Source organism: Haplochromis burtoni, unplaced genomic scaffold, assembly GCF_018398535.1.
Source record: "Haplochromis burtoni strain Fernald_Lab_line unplaced genomic scaffold, NCSU_Asbu1 Contig_202, whole genome shotgun sequence".
Classification (NCBI taxonomy): domain Eukaryota; kingdom Metazoa; phylum Chordata; class Actinopteri; order Cichliformes; family Cichlidae; genus Haplochromis; species Haplochromis burtoni.
Window position 1 is genome coordinate 739,046 of NW_024582563.1, and position 20,221 is coordinate 759,266.

At 38.8% G+C, this 20,221-nt stretch overlaps 1 protein-coding gene across 2 annotated transcripts in view; it reads left to right on the forward strand.

Moving 5' to 3' along the window:
• Nucleotides 1-20,221, forward strand: part of edar (ectodysplasin A receptor) — a 42,414-nt gene that overhangs the window by 17,311 nt on the left and 4,882 nt on the right. For both annotated transcript variants that reach the window (XM_005935741.3, XM_042226231.1), the window contains 8 exons: nt 2,518-2,589; nt 5,359-5,478; nt 8,945-9,126; nt 11,335-11,420; nt 14,724-14,801; nt 14,917-15,042; nt 15,142-15,216; nt 17,795-17,867. In XM_005935741.3, coding sequence (XP_005935803.1) covers nt 2,542-2,589; nt 5,359-5,478; nt 8,945-9,126; nt 11,335-11,420; nt 14,724-14,801; nt 14,917-15,042; nt 15,142-15,216; nt 17,795-17,867 — 788 coding nt within the window. In that variant the 5' untranslated portion in view covers nt 2,518-2,541. The remainder of the gene's footprint in view (nt 1-2,517; nt 2,590-5,358; nt 5,479-8,944; nt 9,127-11,334; nt 11,421-14,723; nt 14,802-14,916; nt 15,043-15,141; nt 15,217-17,794; nt 17,868-20,221) is intronic.

Genomic DNA, 20,221 nt, shown 5'->3' on the forward strand with positions numbered 1-20,221 from the left:
ACACACACACACACACACACACACACACACACACACACACACACACACACACACACCGGTTGTGGTCTTACCACAAGTACTTGCGCAATTAAGCCTGTTCTGCCCTTAAAAGCGAATTGTGCACATTTATAGCCCCCGTATATGTGTGTTCATGTGCGTGTGTGCATGTGCGTGTATGTGGATGCTGTAATTAAGCAAGATCAAACCTCTGGGTTTGTAGAATTAGCCATCGTTGAAGATCAGAAGGTTTTTAGTCAAGTGTGAGACAGGGAAGAATGAATTTAGAGGTTTGGAGCCAGGCAGCAGACAGATTGTGACCTCAGATAATTGTGGTCTCTTCCTTTTTTTGTCTCTCAGACACACTGACACATACACAAAAATACTTTGATACTCTCGACAAGTTCAGATGGATTTAAAGTTCAGCCGTCAGTGTGCGAAACTGATCTGATCTGACCTGGGGCCACACCGGTTAAAACGGTAAAACACGTTTTTATCAAAGTGTCAGTGCATGTGTTTGCTGGTTTTCTGATTTAGGCAGCTAAAACTACTGGTACATGTCGGGGAGTCATTGCCTTGATGGATGATGAAAGCCAGTCCTGCTACAAGACAGCGCTGTTGTTAATTTCCATGAATGCATCTTGATGACTGTTAAACTGATCCATACTTAAAAAGATATCATAGAACAATATGAAATTGATTTTAATGACCGATTTTAATGAGGTCACGTACTTTTTTGTATAATGTTCTTTTGATAGCTGATGACCATATAATCAGGATTCAAACATGTTGGGATTTTTGTGGATTCTTCAAACAAAAATGTTATTTAATTTTATATTGCAGGAAGAAAAAAAAAAGTTAACTGTACTGAGCCACAGATACACCGGAAATTGTGACTTGAAAGTACAAAAAAAAAAAATCTGTTCGGTTGCATAATGATGTGTCATCCAGTATTTAGTATGTGTCATGGCCCGTTATAAACAGGCAGAAAAATGACTGTATCTATTATCTGATGCCTGTTATCCAGCAGGATAACACACCATGTCACAAAGCTGAAATCATCTCAGTCTGACAACGAGTTCACTGTACTCAAATTTGTGACAAAACGTCAGCAGCTAAGTGATGCTATTAAGTCAGTATGGACCAAAATCTCTGGGGAATGTTTCCAGCACCTTGTTGAATCTATGCCATGACGGACTAGCAAGGTCGAAATAATAATAATAATAATAATAATAATAATAATAATTAGAACGGATCCCAGCCAGCTGAGTTACTCGGAGACATATGTATTTAGTTCCCCGTTGACAGTGATAAACTAATGACTTAATAATAATTTAGTAATTTAATGTTACAAGCAAAATATATCAGTGAATGGTATTTAAACATAGACACAGACAGCCACACACACACACACACACACACACAGAAATGCTGTATACTCAGTGCAGGACAAACATACAGTGACTAAAATCAGAGACACTTTCTTGGAAACGCTTGCATTTCCAAGAAATAAACAAGCAATCAAACAATACCACACAGCAGATTAATTTCTGGCACATTAAGGGGGAATACACACATGTTTTATGAAGTGCTGCTATCAACAACCTTATATCCAAACACAGCTGTCATTTCACAAAAACCAAACTAAACAAGCTTTCTCTTCGTCAGGGATTTTATAGCTTTCCCGACCTTTGCAAACTCTTCGTTTTCGCGTTAGCTTGTCATTAAACCGTTTAGCAGCGAGGTAAAGAATATTTTAACGTGTTTGCAGAAACAATCACAAAATGTAAAATTGCTGTTTACCTAATGTCAACTTAATGATCGCAGTAGCTGTGCAAGTATGATTTGAAAATGGATCCTAGGCATTTTATTTTAAGTGTTTTCCTTCTCCTTTAACCTGTGCTTAGCAGAATTATAAACTGAATTAGAAACATCAAATTGATTTATTACCTACTGATCGACTACATTACTCTGGGGATTTACACCCTACTGCAAGCCAACTTTTTCCACCCTGGTTCCATACCAGGTTAGCATTAAATATTAGTGGCACTATTAAGTGGCAGCCATCAGTGTGAAACTAAGCTTGAAATATGTTTTTACTTGCGTTTCAGCTGAGGTTGAGGTTTGGAGAAAATTTCTAACCTAACGTGACAGAGACATAACAAAGAAATAGGCGTATAATTAAATGTTGTTAAGTGATATCACCAACCTTTATTGAAGCAGAGGTTAGCCAACGGTGATGTGTGCTTGTAGTTATGAGTCAGAAGAATGCCATGGGCTGTTCTGTTGCTATTACTTGCTCTTGGTGTGACGTGCTATCAGCATGAGAGTGAAGTCATTTGGGCCACACCGACACTTACACACACACAGACACACAATATCCCCACTGACAGCACTGCTGTCGGCAGGATGCTGAGATTCATAACAATGCTGTTTTATGATTGAAGTTTTGTGCAGGAGTCTGAATGCTGGAATGTTTGCATGAATATAATTCGAATTAACAACCTGTCTTTCTCTCAGCTCTCCCAGGAAGAACACACAAAAATGTCAGAAAGGAGGGAGAAGAAGTCGATCTTTCTGTCCTCGTTATTAGTAAGTTTTCCTCTCCTGCCTCATATCCGCTTATTTTACCTTATATTTGATCAAATCTTCTCCCTTGCATATCTTCATACATCACTTACTCCCCCTCTCCACCCCTTATCTTTGTCTGTTTGCATTCCTCTGCTCTTCTCTTTACTTTTTTCTTCTTTTCACGCCCTCTCTAAAATCATAAAGCAGTAGCTTTAATTTAACTTCGTCATCTTGTTTTTGATGCTGACCCCTCAGAAACCCATATTGGTCCAGCAGTATGGCTCGCAGCCATAATAAACTCCACATTTGGCACAGGAAAAAAACAGACTTTGTGGTTTTATGTGCCAGCAGCTTGCATAACTCTTCAGCACTTGTACCAATTAGTGAACCTTGGAGTTTTTATAGAACAGATATCTTTATAATCTGTCTTACAATCTGGAGATTCTCAGCTTGTTTTGATGTTGAAACCTACTGGCAGTCTTCTGACACACACCCTCATCTTAACCTCTTTCCCAGAATGACAGACAGTATACTTCTCGGCTACTGTCATACAACATAGCACCCTTTTGATGATTATAGAAGTGATGGATACTAGCACTATATTATTTGCAGTCCCCTTAGTTTCTGCTAAATTTTAATTCTATAGGCTGAGATAATTATTACACGTTAAAGAATGCGTCATCTTGCTTTAAATGCTTTTTAAATACATCAGTTGCATACCAAAAAATTGAAAGCCGATGTGCTTTAAACATGCATACACTTTCAAGGCCAGCAGGGGGCGACTCATCTGTTCGTCTGTGAAGGTTCTCAGTCATCCAAGTCATTGTAGTCAAAGGAGCTTGCAAAGAAAAGCTTTTCTTTGCGCACTGCAGTTGGACAATCTGTGCTGTTAGTAAAGGGAAGTAAATAGAACAGCTTACTAATGACAATAAACGAGCACTCTACTTATCCCACATTTAAAGCTCATCTTAAAGAAGCTGATGGGAAACCAGGTCTGTGACCATTTGAAACTAATTTCTCTCTGATGAGGTATTAATATCTGTTTTTGCTGAATCTCTTTTTTTATGCGACTTTCCCTGGGAAACAAGATGTAAAACAGCAGTTTTGATCAAATCTGGCATCTTTAAATCTTTAAATATTTTTGGTATCTTGATGTCGATTAGCATGTGTTGTAACTGTTAAATGAATAAAGACACAAAGAAAGACAATATCTAAATGTCTCTTGCAGAAAGTGATTGCTCTCAGTGACTCCACACTAGCTCTTAAACGAAGGATTTCAGTTTCAAACTAAACATTTTAAATCCACCAGTTTTAATTTACTCATCACTGGAAGCACTACTTAACCTGTGAACTATTGCAAGCTAATCTGGAGGATCTGGTTTGACTCACCAAATATCTGGTATGAGATAATATATGCAGTCAAATACTGAATATCTAGACACATAAACACACTCGTGGTGTAGATGTATATTTATTTGAATGGTGCCTTATCTCTGCTGACATGAGATGGTTATTAGGGAGAATACAGTGAGTGGGAGATGTTATTAAACAATAGAGAGAAGATGGAGAAACTTAGTCATGCACAGTCATGCACTCATTTACTTTCACTCCATCATTTTCTGGACTGCAAATGATTTTTAAAAGTCAGTTTGTTTGTTTGGAAAAGGACAAAGCGTGCTGGTAAAGCTATAAATACCAGCTGCTACTTATTACAGTGAGCCACAGTGACATGGCACAAAGACACATAGGCTACACATTTTCACATTTTAGAGGATGTTATACTGACTTGCGTTCATTTCCAAATCTTAACCAATACCACAACTTTTCTTCATGCAACCCTAACCTACACCTGGAAGGTCTAAACCAGGTCTTCACCTCACACTTCAGCGATTGAGGTTAATGAGTTACTGTGCAGATATATTTATGTCTAAACAAGATGAGTAACACAACCACGAACAAATACACACACATTCAATTGATGGGATCATGCAAACTCTTGTTTGACATGAGGACAGCTAACGATGGTCTCCATCTGAGCTATTGCAGACAAAGAAGTCAACATGTTTGTTTTATTTGCTGCTTGTTTATTTCCAGTTAAAGTGAAGATGCTGATTCATGGATGTTTAACTTTATTTATAGACTCTATAAATAAAATGAAAGATGGATGTAGGCCCTATATATATCATCAGCCATTTCTTTGTGGCGAAACTGGAGTATCTGTTTTTCCAGAACTTAAACTATGATAATAAGAATTAAAAAATGATGTTTAAGGCAAATACCAATACCAATATTAGGTGATTTAAATATCTGATAGTCCAAAATATTGGATGATTAAGTAAATAAACAACTACAACAGTGTAGCTGTTTGTTTACTGATCTGTTTTTGCTTGAATAAGCTGGTTGTTGTATTTCCAAACACAACTGTTAGTATTGGGAAACTTGCAGAGTGCCCTCTGGTGGACAAACTATGCAATGTCAACACTTGTAACATAGTTGAAGAGTGTTTCTCCTGATTATGATTTATTGGAAATTACAAATTCCACTACTGATAGATCAGCAAATAAGTAATATTAGCCGTGTGATAAATCTGTTAGATTAGGCGTCGATCTGGATCTATTAAGCAGCAGTGCCTTTAATCTTTTTGCCGGTTGCAAACATGTCTTGCACAGGGAGTCTGTCAGCAGTAGTGTGTATCTGTCATTTCTGTTTTCACAAGTTATTATATGTTGTTTTGTCCTTATTTCGTCTGATCTCGACTCCACTTTTCTGACTCTCTTTCTCTTCCTCCAGGTGTGTTGTGTGTTTGCTAGTGCAGAATATAACATCTGTGGACAGAATGAGTTCTTCAACCAGACCAGTAACAGCTGCCAGGCCTGCCCTCAGTGCCAGCCAGGACATGAGCCATATATGGTGAGAATGCATGCATGCACTCATACATAAAAAATGTTAATTTAAGTCGTAAAATTTTTACACTATCTGAGTACATTTTGAAATCAACTGTTGGAATCAACTGACAGCACGAGTGAAGGAAATGCAGTAGCGAATCATCATCAAACTAAGACCGTCAAAAACTGAAGAAAAAACTGACTTTTTGAATGTAGGTGTCAGTTTTGCTTAGACCACCCACAATCCATGCATTCCAACACATACGCATATATACAAATACACAGCACGCACACATAGCTGCACGGTGAAGGGTGCCTTAATTTAAATGAACAATTTCTTTATGGTTTATTGCTATCATTGACTTCAACGTGAAGGCATGCATTACAGTGAATGGCTTGCAGTAGTCACATAGTGATTTAGCCCTCGTCAGTCAGTCTGCCAACAGCCAAAGCAAACAAAGTGCAGGTAAATGCTTCAGTGGGCACCTGGGGGTGCCACACCCGCTTGAGAGAGACAGCTGCACTCAAGGGTGAACAGAATGAATTACAAGCTGTTTTCACACATGCTCTACATCTTTAAACTTTTCTCGGTATTACTGGTGGAGCTGCTTATGGGAACGCAAGTGTCCTACTTAGTCAAAGCAGAACAGTGTATGGTCTTTATCCTGCCAGGTAGATAGCACAAAGACATTGTGAGGCACCCGTTTCCAAACAGAGCTGGCAAATATCCAGAATTCCCAATAAGTCATAAGTTTGGCCTCTTGCATGCTTTGCTCAGGTAGCACCCTTGACTTCAAGCAGTAGTGAGACCAACTACATTATTGTGTGGTAAAAAAGCAATGATATTTTTTCAACATTTGTAGAATTCTTGTGCATAAACAGGAAATCTATATGCTGCACTTATTTAATATTTTGAGCAGACCCTTTATTAGAATTTACTTTTATATATATATATTTGTGCGTATACATGTGTCTGTTCAGTAGAAGCTGGATTCTCTGGGCTCATTAACCTGCATGAATAATGCTTAAATCATTTGATCAAAACATAGAAAGAAAAATCCAACTTCTCCAACTTCTTATCTAAAGTTGATGTCCTTTAAAGCAGCTGTGGGTCATCTATTGATTGGAATGTCGGTCATGTGATCCATGGCTCCTCTAGTCGGCAAGCGGAAGTATCCCTGGGCAAGACACTGAGCCCTGAGTTGCCCCCGGTGTTTGAATGTATAAATGTCAAGTTAAAAGCTCTTAGACAAAAAAAACACTTGTGTAGGTGTGTGTGTGTGTGTGTGTGTGAATGTGGCTTGTAAGAAAGCCTTTTGAGTGCTCAAATAAAGGAGAAAAGTGCTGTATAAGTGCAATTTAAATCTAAATTTGCATAGTAGTAAGAGTTATAAATTATATTGATATAGATACGGATTTTACAAAACAGAATGAATTTTAGAAAAACCTTTTTATCAAAAACAGAAAACATAGCACACTGTTTTGTCTCATATTTTATGCTGCTGAAAATAAAATAAATGACATAAACCCGACTAAAAAAAAATGAATATAAAATGTTAAAACACCCTCTAGGTATTGTTAATTAAGACTAACAGTTCAAACTGTCATGCTTTATAAGGGCTGCGTGGATGCAACGGTGAATTTGACTGACAATGTCCTCAGGATCTGATTTGTACCGGCGCACTGAATTATGTGGCGTCACTGTTTTTCCAGCTGAATGCGACTCACCTCAAATTAGGCATGATGTTATGAACGGACAAACCACCCAATACTGCAGGTTCCCTCGGCACTCTGACTGCTCAGTGGCAGTTTTTAACCACAGCAGCCTATTAAAATTGACAAAAAAAAACGCTCGGCACTCTAGACTCAGCGCTGGATGGGCAAAATCAGCAGCAGCTGGATGGATGTTGTAGTGCATTCTGTATTTAAAGAGCTTAAAAAACAAGATCACAGAAAAAGCATGAACCAAGAAACGATCAAATACTACAAGTATTTTAATGATCCCCAAAGGCAGACAAAAAAAACCCACAATTACACATTTGCATGGAAGTGATCACAGTGCACTAAACCCTTTGTTTCTATCTTAGTTCTCTCCTCTGGTGCTTTCCTCATTCCTGCTTTGTGTTTCCACATGTTAACAGAAACTTCTATAAAGCAGCTGGTGAAATCAAATGATCTTTCTCCTCTTTCTCCACCTGATGGGAAGCTCAGTCTGATAATCAAAGAGTATTGCAGCCATTTGAATGTAAACCTCGAGTAGTTTCATCAGTGACATGAAAGCCCTCTTTGCACTCTGATCCTTTAGGTGCCACAGTCTGGAACAGTCTGTCACTTGTTCTTCTGTTTCCCTGACATGTTTCATGTACATGTGTGTCTTAATCACAGTATAACCAGAAAGTTCTTGCTCAAAACAGAGACTCCAAAAAGTACATGCCCGCACACACTTGCACAGACACTATGCAAGACTCCACACAGTGCAGAGAGATATTGAAGACCTATTTCCGTTGCACATCTTGTATGCAGATTTCCAGGCTAGTTAACAGCCCACCCTTACATTTCTGATTTTGGTGGAAGGGTTGGTGGGGGGAGGAAAGATTGAGGAAGTGAAGAAGTACAGAAGTTTTACATCAGATTGCATCTTGTATTGTGTATTGTGATTATGGTCCCTTGTAACCCCGGCGTTTGATGAATAATATGCACTGCAAGTCTGAGGTAATCGCCTTTATTTCTCTTCACGGTCAAGTATTATAATACAAGCATAACTATCTGAGTTTCACTCACCTCCATAACTCCTATAATAAGCAAGATTCAAAAAGGCCTCAATTTGCTTTTCAAAGGAACGAGTTCTTAATCATTCTGGAGAAGATTTGAGTCACTGTAATCTTGAGTATAAATGATCCAACGAGAGCTTTAACTCAAAGCGACAAGATCCTGCCGATAACCCAGCACGGTTTTATATCAAACAATCACACCGAGACTCACGGACGTCAAAAAAAGAAGGGAGAGAATATTAGATTTCTGTAAGAGTCAGCCTGCTGTAGCCTAAAGCTAAGAGGCATAGGCTTTTTTTAATAGACAGATGAAAGTGGGAGGGAAATGAAAGATGAAAGGAGCGAAAAAGAGAAAGAGGTTGATGTGTTTTTACATGTGTGTGTTTGCGTGTGGCCTGTTTGGCCTCCTAACTGAGAGGAATTACCATGTGGAGATGGGAGGAGATGGATGCTTGAAAACATACCAGTCATCTTAAACAACACCAGTCATTGAAAAGCATGCGTAGCGAAAAATCTGATTTTCCTCTTGTCTTTTGAAAAAGTAATGTCAGATTGTCTCAGAACAGAGAAACACATCACTGTTTTATAATGTGTGTGTCCACGTCACAGTTGGAATGTCAGTGATCTGTAAATTGTATTCATTTGTTTTTTTGATTTAATAATTGATCATAAAACTGAAAACGTCTCTTTATAAAAAATGTCTTTGTGTGTGCTTCGCAGACCTGCGGTCATGGTGTGAAGGATGAAGGCTTTACCTGCGTGCTGTGCCCAAAGGGAAAATACTCCGGAGGGAAATATGAGATCTGCAAACGTCACACAGACTGTCATGCGCTTTACAGTGCCACTGTTCACATACCAGGAACTCCCGAACGCGACGCAGAGTGTGGACCCTGTTTACCTGGGTAAAGCACACTAACAAGCAGAGGCAACAGCCATTTAACACACAATGCAGGACACCTTTTAAATGATCACACAAAGAATCATTGAACTATTAAAATATACTCAGTGTTTTTCATTGGCTTCAGTTACTTAATCAATGTTAAATGGTAAATAAGACAAATGCATGCGATGAATTTCCATGTCATTTATGGTCAGCTTCACCCATCTGTTATTCACTTTGCATTATAATAATAAGGTAGTGTGTCAATAAAAAAAATAGCCTTTGTAGCCTTTTAAATACGCAAATGACATGTGAACTGTCACTTTTTTCCTGGTGCGTCTTCTTACATGTCCTTGTAAATACGTGTCCCATAAGAAAAACAGGTGCTTAAGCCTTAAAACATCTGGCTCAATGTTATATTTAAAAATGACTCGAGCATTTGTTTGCCTCCAGTTTTAGCTGCTTAGTTTCTAAGTTCTTTTTACCTTTTCCTGATGCATTCCTGCATTTCTTGGCACACTACTGCCACCTATAGAACACTGACTGGTGTAAAACCAATGACATCACTTGAACAAATCGCCCTTTGCATGCAGACACAAGAAGAAGAAAGAATGGATCCAGGTGCTTTGTAGGACTAATTGTGATCAGAACTCCATAAAGTACATTTAAAAGCAGCCTGACATACAAAAGACATAAAAGAGTAGTCACGTGCAGTCTGAAAAAGAAAAGTACAGATCTTATGAAAATAAAATAAGCATGTGACTTTTTTAAAGAGACTTTTTTTTTGCTTTGTTTTGTTTTTTTCTTAACAAGGTACTTAATCTGATCAAGGCAGATACAACAGACGTGGTTATTTTAGTTGGCAAGATCAACATTTCCCAGATGACTCATTCAGTCTAATTGTACACATCGCAGCCGTATACTGCTGTCTCCCGATAAATTTACAGAGATGGATAACTTTGCTATGGATGCCAGTTAATTCTGCCAAAGAAGGATATTTATGACAACTCATCTTTAGGCAAACAGACACGGCTGATTACGTCCAGAATGGATGTTCTACTCAAGTGTCGATTTACTGTACAGCATGCATTTTTAATATGATTCGCACTCGGATGCATTATTTAGCATGTGAATAGGCTGCCGTGCTCCATTCGGTTTCATACATCCTCTCGCTTTGTATGAATACACACTAAATCTTGCACTTTTCAATTTGCACATGGCAGTTGTCTTTGCAACCCCATGCCACATAAATATTAAGTCAATAAGGGACTTTTAAATGTTGCCAGACCTTCCTCTCCTCCCTCTTCCTTATTTGCCCTTTGCATCATCAATCATGTTGTGTCGCCGCCGATAAATTGCTTGAGTTTATTTTTTTGGTTTTTTTTTCTATTCAATCATATTTCATTGGAAACATTTTTTGGTTACATGTGGGCAATATAGCGATATATTATATAGTAGGTAGGAAATTCATAATTAGGGGATTTTTTAAGAAACATCCCACACTATCACAGGGAGTCTAATGTTGAAATCATCTCATCCTGTCATCGCCTGGATGATGATCTGCTGTCTTCTAATTTTCAAATTTAATTTGAAAAGCACCAAATCCCAACAAGACCTGCTAAAAAAATTTATAATTTGTGGTGTTTTTCCAGTATAATAATTATTATTCTGTTAATAAATAAATCAATTCTTTATTGACTGTCATGTATTGAAAAAAAACTGCTCATCATAAGTGAATAAGATGCCATTTTTTTTATTCTCATGAACTGTTGGACTGAGTTTGCTGTTACAGTTATATTTAAAGTCCATTACAAACATCGAATCAGATGTCTCCTTATGTGTCTGCACAGCGAAGACCTCATATATGTGTTCTATATTAAACCATTACTTAATTATCTGCAATCATGTGTATTTATTCAGATATTTCACTTGTGCCCTGAAGCACAAATGATACACTACCTTCCTCTCTTCTTTCCCCCCACAGACGCTTCATAACTTCATAAATCTGTACCAAGCCACGCTTCGTGCCCTCAAGGCATCAATTATGTACATATCCTCACAGATTCAAACTTTTAACCTTCGCTCCTTCCACATACTTTTGAATCGTGTTGAACTTATAAGTGTCTTGAAACCCGGTTGTGTCTGAAAGTCTTGCGTTTCATACATTATGTGATTTCTCTATTTAGTTTTTCTCTTGCTGCCTTTGCTAAAGACACTTTGTGTTTTCCAGGTATTACAGGTTGGGGAACAGGTCAGAAAAGCCCTATTGGATGGTTTGCCATTCCTGCCAAAACGCACCACGCAACACCAAAGAATGTAAGTTTAGCTACTTTTTTCTTAATTTTTGCTCCATTTGTTTTCACGCATTTTTTTTTAAATGTTATCTCCCAACTCTAAATTTTTTCTATCCATGCATACAACAACTACAAAAGCTACCAAACATTAAAGTTTTTTTTTCCTAAATGAAAGGAAGTACAATATGACAGTGGAAAAGCAGATGTCTGCCGTAAGCCTGTGCTCCATTTGAGGAAACAATTAAAGGTCAGAGGTTGTGTTGAGTTCTGCCAGACTCTCTGATGGATACAAGGAAGTTGTACGCCCACTCCCCCCCCGGATCAGTGCTTCTCTGGCTCCACAGGGCTGTTTGGCTGCTTATCAATAACATCGTTGCCTCACTGGTTATTCTGCTTACCTGACACTATATGCTATATATGTTTGTGCGTGAGTGTGTGTGTGTGCAAACTGTTGTTGCAATCACAGACATTTCTTGAGACTTGCAACACGGTGCATAAATCTTGAGCAGTCACATCTTCTTGTTTGTTTGACCGTCCTGAATTGGAGGCATAGTTGCTGTGTAGTGGATGTGTGATGTGTTGTGATATGCAAGCAGATTAATTGCTTTTTCATTGTACAATTGTCACAGAGTCTCTTGTGGGTTGTTTTCCTTTTTGCAAACTTTCAACAGTGCTAGTGTGTTTCTAATGATGAGCAGTGCTGAAGACGTTTGCAGTTCTGCTTTGCCCCCCATGTGTTCATCCAGATGTGGCAGATCAGAACATCAGCAGGATCTGAACTGCGTTTGTGACCCTGGCTGGTACATCCTGCTAAGCAAACGATATTCATTGTCCCATCATTGCTCAAAATCCCCTTTGAGCCGGAAACTATTTTTATTGTGTCATATTTAATGAGCGTGTTTTGAAAGATTGAAACCCCAAAAAGCAGCCTGGGCCTGCAGAGAAGAGGGTGTGAAGTGTGTGTGTGTGTAGGTTGTGCTTGTTTCTGTGTGTAAGGATAAGCACTTGATTTTCAACAGCAACCTAATTGTCTCTCCCAGGCATGGAAATGAGTGATTGAGTGATGTTGTAAAGCAATGCAAATAAGATAAGATAAAGTGATGTGAATACTACAAAGAAATGGCAAATATAGCAAGTATTTTATCTCATTTAAAACCCTTTTCATTTAAACATTTTGCATTTCTCCTCATTTTGAAGACTGGAAAATACCTTTCGTTAGATAGAGGGATTGATAAGCTCCTGTAGCTCAGCTTTTTATAGTATGGATGACTGTAAAAGGGTTACCAACTGCGTATTTCCTAAACCTTCCTACTTGTTATGCTTCAGCCAAGGTGGATCTAAGTTTTGATGTTGTGGCTTCTCTTTCAGCAATATTATGCAAAAAAATACCGGCTCGGCTTTATTAAACTCAGAGAAGCTGAAGCATGGCCAAAGGAAGAACCCATTAAATGTCGGTGCCGATCCAGATCATTCTTTTATATTTCAAGACAAGGCACTGGCCTCCAAATGCACTTCTACTTTAAAGATTTTAACCATAACTCTAAGATATGTTTGGGATACCAAATCAGTTTAAAAAGCAAATAAATCAAGTCTTTAACAAACCTGACATGGATGTAAATCATGCAGTGTGGCTTCCTGGAGTTAGGTTGGTTAGACTGGATGAATTTTTCCCTACATTTTGAATCATGCACAATTTAATTACATCCCTTTGAATGAGGTCTTCAAAAATAATGTGCCCCAACAGTAAATACGAAAGCTGGGAGTTCTCTTTGCTTAAGGTGAAGGCAGGCTGACACTTGCCATGTAATCTGTAAATTACCCTGGCTCCTGCCTCGCTCTGTGTGTGCGATAATTAAAACTTTGGCGGGTATGAGAAAAAAAAAAAGATGATTAGCATGTTTGTGCTTGCGCTGATGCTACCCTTTGGCAGGCTGCTGATGAGTCTGTAGACGTTGCTCAATTTCTTCGGTCACCTTTTGATTTCTGTGTGCCGTTTCTCAAGTGAGCATAAATGCACTAAAAATAAAAAGATGGCATTTCCAGTATCAACAGAGATCATAATGTTAATCTTTTTTGCCAACTCTGCTGTAAGAGGTGTCACCTCACACACTGCTGGGTAATTCTGCTCTTCTTAGTTTGTTGGGACCTAAGCAGTCAGATCGCCCAGCGAAATTATCAGTTTTTCAGCCTGGGTTCAGACTCCGAGACATGATTAAGAGATTAAACCACAAGACGCTAAAGAGAATTCCAGATCAGGCTCATATCCTTATCCAGAGAGTCTAAACAGATACCTCACGTTAATAACTTCAACCACAGGACACTGCAATCTGCGTGTGTGCATGTGTCTGTGTTTGTGTATGTGTGTGTTGATATGAGGCTCTGAGACCATGGGAAGTGGCAAGCCAAATGCCAACAAGGTCTATAGTATATCAGCTCGGTGAAAGGAAAGACTGATTAAAAGAGTTGATTTATGAGCTGCCATGAGTTTACGGCTCCATTAGGAAAGAGGAAAAGCAGCTGATGAATAATCCAGAAAGAGTCACAGTGAGAGGAGGCGAAAAGAGCAGGACAGATAGGAAACAGAGGGAAATCTGGACAGAGAGTTACTGCTTTGTGTCCACCCTGCCCAATGTAACAGTTTGTTTACTGCAGCGGGAGAAGGTCTGAAAGAAATAAAGTTTTACTGCTCCTAGCGCAGATGATTTTCTTTTGTGAAATGTTAGAGTTTGGAGAATGATCCAGTGCATTGCTTTTGAGGTCAATAAAATGCAAGGCCAAAGCTAACACACTGCCAGTAGTGAATGATGGGATGCAAACTTTGCCAATAACCAATGTCCATACCATGAAGCATCTGGGGTACCTCCCTTTTTGGAGAAATCTGAAACATTTACTCATTTATGGGGATGCAGGCCTCACCAGTCACCATTTCTTTGCTTGATCCTCAATATTTAAATAGGAAGTTTAAATATTAAATTATTAATTAAGTTATTTCAACTTAGCATAAAGCCTGAAGACAGACATTAGGTAGCAAAAGCCACCCACAAATGGTGAAAGGATTCTAATACACCTAAAGTCTAAAGTGCCTTTAGGTGACTAATGTGATTTGTTGTTTTTATCTAAATAAAAATGAATTGAATTTGTTTAGTTTTCACTGAATACTTGAAGTAATGTGATTTCCGGGTCACGTGTGTTGAAATGCGTGGCGATGGACGTGAACTCCAAATTATCCATAAACGAGAATGTGTGTGTTATAGCCGCAGTTAACGAAGTAGACTGAATTACGACACTCAGCCTGTCTCTGTGTGTGTTTGTGTTTGTTTCCCAGGCATGCAAACCAACAAACCGAAAGAAAAAACAATATTTCACAGTGGTAGCACAACTGTGTTCCCTTCTGTAATTAAAGGTATACACAAATACACACAAACGCAAATATCATCCTCTGTCTCGTCAATCATCCATTCTTTCTCTCTCTCGTTTCTCACAACACATAACTTTACATCATTGCCTCCATCTTTCAGATTCCCACGGACAGGGTCACCTGGCAACAGCTCTCATTATCGCCATGTCGACCATTTTCATCATGGCCATCGCCATTGTTCTCATCATCATGTTTTACATCCTGAAGGCCAAACCGAATGGCCAGGGTGAGACGAATAAACAAACACGCGCGCAAAATCTCATCTGAAAAGTAGATGTTTGCGTTTTTTGTGATATTTATAATGAGCGCGTGTGTTTTTTGGCAGCGTGCTGCTCCGGACAGGTTGTGAAAGCAGTGGAGGCTCAGACCAACAAACAGGAAGACAAGAAAGACGTCCCTGGTGAGACAGGCTGCGCACACTCTACAATTAATGACACGGACACTGTTATTATTGTTTGAGATGTTTTTTTCCACTCTCATAATTGGTAGTAAAAAACAATTAATTTGTTTACATGTGTGCTAGTATCCCGCTTATGACCCTTATAATGGTTTTGATTATACATTGCGATGTTTATGGGAAATATGAGTAATATACTTGCATAAACAATTGTAACATTTTCCACATTTTTGGCCATGTGTATAGATGCAGACACACTTTTGACCCCATCTTGCGTATCCTCTCTCGCTCTCTCTTTCTTTCTTTGTTTTAATTGGATAATGGCTTGGATTGAAAACAAGTCAAACAAGTTGACATTTTAAGGCAGAAAAATACAAATACAATACATGTGTTCAATACATGTTTTTAATAACTAGGATACTAGGAAGCCAGTGAGGAACTCTCCACTTCAAGCATATGTGCCACAAATTTGGCTTTCAACTCTAAGGCCACATAAAGTTGGTGCTTTTTTCCCCCCTTTTCTTTTTGTTCTTAAAACCAACGTCAGCTGTGCTTAAGAAGAAAAGTAGCTGCAGTTACCGGCATCATTCAGAGTACTTAGTTAATATAGACGCAATTATAAGCTAATATACCACAAGATATTTCTTCCACAATCTATTCCAAGAGGATAGTTCCCTGTCCTGAAGGGTAGAAACAAAATAACTACGAGCATAGATTTACTTTGGGACATTAGGGGTTGTTTATGCGCCGACCATCTGTTTTTCTTCTCTAACTTTCTCATTGTTTTCATATCTGTAAAAGTAAACAGGCCGACAGTCACTAACTGATCATTGCCATGTTTCCATAAACTCCCCTCACATGTTGCACATTTTCAAAAGCTTAGCCCACAAAATATATACTCGATAAAGTTAAATCAAACTTAAAAAGCGCGCTTCAAATAGCACAAAGACACACAAATGTACATGATTAGAGAAACAAGAGCAACTCTAATTAGCATTTTTTCCACTCTTAGCTTTAAAGACTATAAGATGACTCAAAAAATAGTTGCGATGACACGAATGCGCTCAGCAGTCAGCGGAAGTATGAATAGAAACCACGCGGCAGCACTAAATCCTGCAGAAAAAAACCCTTACAAACCTTAATTCAGGTAAATGAGTGACTGGCTTTGTCAAACCAAACACCGAATGTTATCTTTGGACAAGGTGTCCACACATGTATTACCCAACGCTTTATTGAAGCGCTCTGGGCTCAGCTGATAATGATTTTTCTTTTTGATTGAAGTTAGACATTGCAGTCTGTTCTGCAACCATTACATACTGAAGAAGAAAAAAAAAGTGTTTCCTTGCATTTGAAGAGCGCTTGGAGCAGCTTCCACATGTGAATTATAGGACACATGTTAAAATCTGTCCTGCAACCAGTGCAGTGCTGACCATGTGTCATCAAACAAACTGTATCATCTCATCAGATCTAATAGAATCCTGTATAAATGTTAATACTCTGCTGTATTTATGTGCACACATACAATTTGGAGCGTTATGTATTCAAATGCAGCTGTGTGCTTTTACACTTTATGTGTGTGTGTGTGTGTGTGTGTAGGCTGATAGACGTGCAGCGTGATGAATACATCATGGTGGAATGCAAAAGCTTCTAGAGACGAAGCCATACGTTGCTTTAGGCGCCGTTTTTCATGACAATGATGCTCTGTTCGATTTCAATCCCAGACTGGCTGACTAACCACTTACATGTGGTGTAAATGAGAACACACACACACTCACACAGTTACTGTATCACTGGCCACAGACACATTAAGACTTAAGACGTGATAGGTTAAAAAAGAAAAAAAAAAGTGGTTAGAGAGTCATTAAAGCTAAATGTCTGCATTGTTAGTTAATTTTGGGTTATCGTAATTGGCTGGGTCAGTGCGAGTCTGTGAATGCACTCTGGATGACTGGTGTGTGTATTTGGGAGACAAGCCCATTGCTTGGAGCTCTACCGGTGCTATCTGCCACTCATGTAGACACTGACTTAATAAGGCTCCAAGATGAAAGACACAGGCGCTTTATTTCACACACACCCTTACACACAAACACACACACACACACACACACACAGGGCTTGTTCCACTTTGGTATTCACTCATTATGCTGTCTATCCCTATCAGTGTCCATGATGTAAGTGTAATTTAATATAATATCCGCTGTAATCATTTTTATGTATTACTCCAAGTGCAGTTCCGTTTTAAGGAAAAAAAGCTTTTAGCCTCAGGAACCCATGTTCATATTTATATTCTAATTGATGCCAATGTGGATTAAAAATTGCTCGTTTGATGCAGTCAAAAAAAGCTGACAAAAGTGGATTGGTGCGCTTTTCTTTTTAGTTTGGGGCTTGTGGATCACTTGTGTGTTCGTAACGAATTTTTGTCGATGATATTTTTGGGTTTGTTTGGTGAATAATGTGTCTCGACACCATGTACTGTAGCACACTTGATGTCTTATGGTCACTGAGGTTTTCTGTGTGTCTCTTGGTTTTCTTATTCTGAAAACACCAGTAATCCTGTGCGCTCTCTCTTTTGTTGTCGCAGACAATGTGGTGATATTCTCAGAGAAAGACGAGTTCGACAAACTGAAAGCTCCTCCTCAGAAGACTGTGAAAAGGTGAGAGAAGAGTCTGTCTCACTGGCCTACTTCAGCCTGAGTGCACAAATAGGTTCAGACAAAATGAAAAGCTTCTCTGTGATTGCTGGTAAAAAAAAAATCCAGGCAGCTTAAAGTTTTAGGCAGCAAAAAACTGAAAGTGTGATCCGGTAAGAGCTGACATGCAGCTTGTTATGAGCTCAGCTACACTGGGTCTGCAAAAGATGAAGTGTTCCACACACACGTGCATGATTTTAGGGATTTAGATCAAGGCGATAAACAAAAGACTTTATTTTATCCAGTGAGATCTTTATAACCAAGGCTATAATAGAAAATCTGCTACAGTACAATCAATCAATCACATGGCAGCAACTAAATGGATTTAGGGATTTAGACATGGTCAAGACAACCTGTTGATGTTCAAACTGAGCATCAGAATGGGGAAGAAAGGTCATTTCAGTGACTTTGAAGGTGGCGTGGCTGTTGATGCTAGATGGATTAGTGTGAGTAGTTCAGAAATTGCTCATCTACTTTGATTTTCCTACACAAGCATCTCTAGATTTTTGCAGAGAATGGTCTGAAAAAGAAAAATATTCAGTGAGTGGCATCTCTCTGGCTGAAAATGAGGTTTTGATGCCAGAGAGGAAAATCGCCTGACTGCTTCGAGCTGACAGGAAGGCAACGGTAACTCAAATAACCACTTGTTAAAACCAAAGTATGCAGAAGAGCATCTGTGAATCCACATGTCAAGTCTTGAAGCAGAGGAATTACAGCAGCAGAAGTACCATGGTGTACCTATATCCTGATGGCCGCTAGAAGCGCGGTAACATATCACAAATAGTCTCAAACTTGTGTTAAACATGACAATGAGTTCACTGCACTCAGATCATCTCTAAAGTCACCAGATCTCAATCCAATAGAGCATCCTTGGGATGTGGTCGAACACGAGATTCATATCACGGACTGAAAAAAGCTGAAAATTTGCAGCAACTGCATGCTGGCCTGTCAAGATGGGCCGAAGTCTCTGAATGTTTCAAACAGCTTGTTGAATCTATGCAAAGTATTAAAGCGGTTCTGAAGGCAGAAGAGGGTCCAATCTGGTACTAGCAACATGAAACTAAGAAAGTTGGCAGCGATAGTATTTTAAATACATTATTAATTACAATAATGATTAGACAAATGAGTTTAAATGGATCTGCTGAATGTTTATTGACTTTTTTTAACTGTATGAAATTTCTATAAAACAGCAAAAAGGGTCTTGTAATTTTATTATACTGAGGTTATAGAAGCCAAACATATGTGGACATAAGCAGAAAAATTATCACATTTAGGAAAATAAGTTCAAAAAAGGAATAATAAGGTATGAAAGAATAACTGCCAACCCATTTACTCCTAAATTGTAAATGAACAAACTTGTGTGTGGTCTTCAAACCAAAATACTTTTATCTTCCAAGCGTAACACTATCCATAGATGAAATGTGCAAATGTTGGTGACTTCAGGATAACTGTGCTAAATGTATCGCTAATAATGTATATGTCCACTCACTGTTAGGCACACCCACTGTGACTTTCTTAACCACACGAAGTAGAATTACTTTTTTACTTTCATAAATTTTTACTTTATGGCAAATGCAGATTCATTAGATATCACATGTGTACCCAATGAAGAGGCGACACTCTGAATGTGCGTTATATGTTTGTGTATACTAATGTGTGCATTTGCATTTGTATTTGGTGCCGTAGACTCAACAAAGAGAATCTTTAATCAGTATTCCGGAACGTGCCCATAATTAAGCGACCACAAAACAAGTCACTGCAGTTTTGTCCTGTATATACACATACACATATGTGTAGTGTTCAAAACACATTCATTTTGGGTTTTTCTTTGTCTTTTTTTTTATTTAGTAGAAAGCCATTATGTGGCTTTGGAGAAGGCAAAGGAGGTGGGTTTGGAGGGGGATGTGAGGGCTACAGATGAGCCCTGAAGTCTGGCAAATACCGAGAGACAAACAGAGAGGGTAGTTGTCAAGCGGGATAGGGGTATTTATTCCAGGCCTCATCTTAAACCACCACCAGGTAAAAGCATGTCCTGGCAGACAACAAAAGAACGACAGTTTTCTTACCTTCCTCTTTCACCTACATCTTGTTCCGCATGTGAGGACAGTGCTGCTGGTGGCTAATGTGCATAAAGCATACAGTACTGCACGCAAAGTTACAATGAAGCACTGTGTTCAGATGTTACAGTGCTCGTAGTCAGCACGCTTAGATTGATAATACTGAGATGGGTGTAAATTAGAGAATAAAAGAGCCACACATATGCACACACACACTCCACAGCATAAATAGTGTGGTACAGCAGCATGCCAGAGGATGTG